We start from the raw sequence: 3,470 nt of genomic DNA, 5'->3' as shown, positions 1-3,470 counted from the left end.
GGTAAGAGCCCCAGCATCTTCCAGATGGACTTGGACCACAGGTCCCATCACCTCCAGTGTCCAAAAGGTAAGCAAGTGGTGGTTGACACTGATGATAGGGCTGGAGAAAGAAGATACCTTGATGTTCTCCAGATGTTTGGGATTTGGCTCCAGCTACGACTGTCAGGGTTGGTGTCATTTCAAAACACTGCGGAGGCACCACGTTGGCTTCTTCTGGCCTACAATGCCTTCCTCCCAAATCAGCGTCTCCAAACGTGCAGCTGGACTACAGCTTCCATCATCCCCAAACCTTCCTGCTTGTGGAGAACAAGAGGAGATCCTGGTTAGGGAGACTCTTCCCCTTTAGGGAAGTCCCATTTTGAATGAATGTTCCTGGGATCCAATTCATTTTAGAAACTCGTCTGTTTTTTGTTTTTGTGAAATGCGAATTGCTTGGCCAAGGACAGAAGAGTTTGGACCTCAAGGTAGATCACTAAACAAGAATGTTTGAAGCACATGCAGTATACCTCCCACCACCCCAGAGATCGATTCATGCACTTGGGGCGTGTAAACATTGAACAGATGAGATGTTATGTAAGCCTAAATAACGTGGCCCACTTTAACAGGAGTCCGGTCCACTTGCAGTTGGGGAAAAGTTGGCTTTTCATCGTCATAAATTACTTAGAAAAGCCTGTTTTATATTAATCTATGCTACTTAGCAAAATGAGAAAACAAACTGTAAAATCCACACAGAAGAAAACTGCCTCCTTTCTGAGTCTCAGATGTAAGGGCGGGGTTGCAAAAAGTTTTTAAGTCCAGGGAGGCGTTTTGCTGCTTGCTGAAAGGCTTTGGATTCAAAAGACGCAATAAGAAAACATAAACCTAAAATAAAATACGAAACACAAGTTACGACTTGCATGTTGTGCGCACTAAGGTTATGTCATGTTTTCTCTTCCTTTATAGTTTAGGACTGTGGGCGGGGATATGGAAAGAGAAAATCCCAACAAGGAAGCTGTCCTCATTACGGGCGGAAGTGGATATTTTGGTTTTCGGTTAGTATTTGTTCCACGAAGAATTGCACTTGTTTGTTTGCGAATAAATTGCAATGTTGGTAATTACAGCCTTTGGAAAATTGTATTTATGCATCCAAATTGGCTCATGTTCTGTACACATACAAACATTATCTATCTATCTATCTATCTATCTATCTATCTATCTATCTATCTATCTATCATCTATCTATCTATCTATCTATCTATCTATCTATCTATCTATATCTATCTATCTTCTCTCTCCCTCCCTCCCTCCCCCTCCCTCTTTCTCTCTTCCTCTCCTTCCTTCCCTCTCTCTCTCTCCCTCCCTCTCCCACCCTCCCTCTCTCCCTCTCCATCTCTCCCTCCCTCCATCTCTCTCCCTCTCTCTCCCTCCCTCTCTCCCTCCCTCTCCCTCCCTCTCCCTCCCTCTCTCTCTTCCTCTCCTTCCCTCCCTTTCCCTCCCTTTCTCTCCCTCCCTTCCTCTCTCTTCCTCTCCTTCCCTCCCTCTCCATCCCTCTCTCTCCCCCTTCCTCTCTCTCTCTTCCTCCCTTTCCCTCCCTCTCCATCCCTCTGTCTCTCTGTCCCCCTCTCTCTCCCTCCCCCTCTCTCTCCCTCCCTCTCTCTCTTTCCCATTTGTGTGTGAGCCTTCATTGGTGTGTGAAGGAGCTTAATAAATGAGAACCACCTCTACTATTTTAGTAGATTTCAGAATAACACGCCAGCCCTGCCCACTGAAGCTTTCGTTGATTGATCTGCTGCTTAAAAGTTGCAACCCTCATTCTTGTCCTCAGCAGCTGTATTTCTTGTTGTATTCCAGGTTGGGTTCAGCCTTAGCCAAGGGCAAAGTGGATGTGATCCTGTTTGATGTTTCCAAGCCTACCCAAGAGATGCCCAAAGGTGTGAAATTTGTGCAAGGTGACATCTGTGTGATCCACGAAGTGGAAGAAGCACTCCAGGGTGTGTCCTGTGTCTTCCATATTGCTTCCTATGGAATGTCTGGCCGGGAGCAGCTCAACCCAAAACGTATAGAAGAGGTGAACGTCAAAGGAACCAACAACATCATTGAATCTTGCAGGAAAGTTGGAATCTCCAAACTTATATACACAAGCACATACAATGTGGTCTTTGGAGGTCAAGTCATAGAAAATGGAGATGAATCTTGGCCTTATCTACCCCTCCATCTTCACCCTGATCATTACTCAAGGACCAAAGCTTTGGCTGAAATGAAAGTTCTGGAGGCCAATGGGACAGTCCTAAGGGATGGTCAGGGAGTTTTGAGAACCTGCGCCATAAGACCTGCTGGCATTTATGGACCAGGAGAGCAGAGGCATCTTCCAAGGATTGTCAACTACGTTGAGCAGGGATGGTTTCGGTGTGTGTATGGGAATCCTAGCAGCCTGGTGGACTTTGTGCATGTAGATAACCTGGTGCAAGCTCACATTTTAGCAGCAGAGGCTCTGGGTGCCACCAAAAACCATGCAGCTGCTGGCCAAGCCTATTTCATTTCTGATGGGAGGCCAGTCAATAATTTTGAATTCTTCCGCCCTTTGGTGGAAGGTTTAGGATACACCTACCCCTCTCTCCGCCTCCCTCTGTCACTTGTTTACTTCTTTGCATTTGTTACAGAACTGGTCCATGTTGCAGTGGGACGCCTGTACAACTTTCAGCCCCTCCTCACTCGCACCGAAGTTTACAAAACCGGTGTGACCCATTTTTTCAGCTTAGCCAAAGCTAGAAGGGAGCTGGACTACGAACCTCAGCATTACAGCCTGTGCGAAGTGGTGGAGTGGTTCCAAGCCCATGGTCACGGCCAAAGGTTTAGCAAGTCCTCGGAAAAACACATCATCAGAAATGCAGCTCTGGTCTTCCTGGTGGCAGTGATGGTCCTTTTGTGGTTGCCGACATTTTCTTGGAGTTTCTTTTGAAGCTCCTCAAATAAGAAAATACAACAAGTGGCGCGGGTGGCCTAGAGGCGGAGCTCTCGCCTCATACTCAGGAGGCTATGAGTTTGATCCTAGGCAGTGGCAGGTGTTTATGAGTAATTCTCTGCTGCAAACTCTGTGTAGGCATTAGGAAGGGCATCCGACCAGTAAATTCCTAAGCTCCATTCCCGACTTCACCCCAATACGAGGGATTACAGAGTCATTAAAAAAAACAAAACAATGCAAAGTTTCTTTGCTGCTCCAGGTGGCAAGAAATTAGAAACAAGGTTGCCCAAGCTCACCTTTTTCCTCTCCCAATGGGGTTCCTTTCATGCTCTATCAAATCTCCCCTTTGCTTTTCTGTAGTTCAGTAACGTCTCTGATGTAATGGGATGAGTATGGGATACATCTGGTGGGACCCAGAACAAGGGCCTTCTCCGTGGTGGCTCCCTTCCTTCGGAACATCATCCCTACAGATAATAGACTGGCCTCCATTTTGACTCTCTTTCACAAGGCTCTGAAGACCTGGTTCTGC

The 3,470-nt window shown here is 46.7% G+C and overlaps 1 protein-coding gene across 1 annotated transcript; it reads left to right on the top strand.

Moving 5' to 3' along the window:
- On the top strand, positions 1 to 3,229 carry SDR42E1 (short chain dehydrogenase/reductase family 42E, member 1). The gene is made up of 3 exons (XM_070952881.1): positions 1 to 67; positions 943 to 1,031; positions 1,831 to 3,229. Exons 2-3 carry the CDS (start codon positions 964 to 966, stop codon positions 2,936 to 2,938), a joined length of 1,176 nt encoding a protein of 391 aa, XP_070808982.1. The 5' UTR covers positions 1 to 67; positions 943 to 963; the 3' UTR covers positions 2,939 to 3,229.
- The last annotated feature ends 241 nt before the right edge of the window (positions 3,230 to 3,470 follow it).

Source organism: Pituophis catenifer, unplaced genomic scaffold (genome assembly GCF_029215685.1).
Source record: "Pituophis catenifer annectens isolate HBS135680 unplaced genomic scaffold, rPitCat1.0.hap2 SCAF_13, whole genome shotgun sequence".
NCBI lineage: Eukaryota > Metazoa > Chordata > Lepidosauria > Squamata > Colubridae > Pituophis > Pituophis catenifer.
Note: the sequence above shows the minus strand (reverse complement) of the source record. Positions and strands in the feature narration are given on the sequence as shown.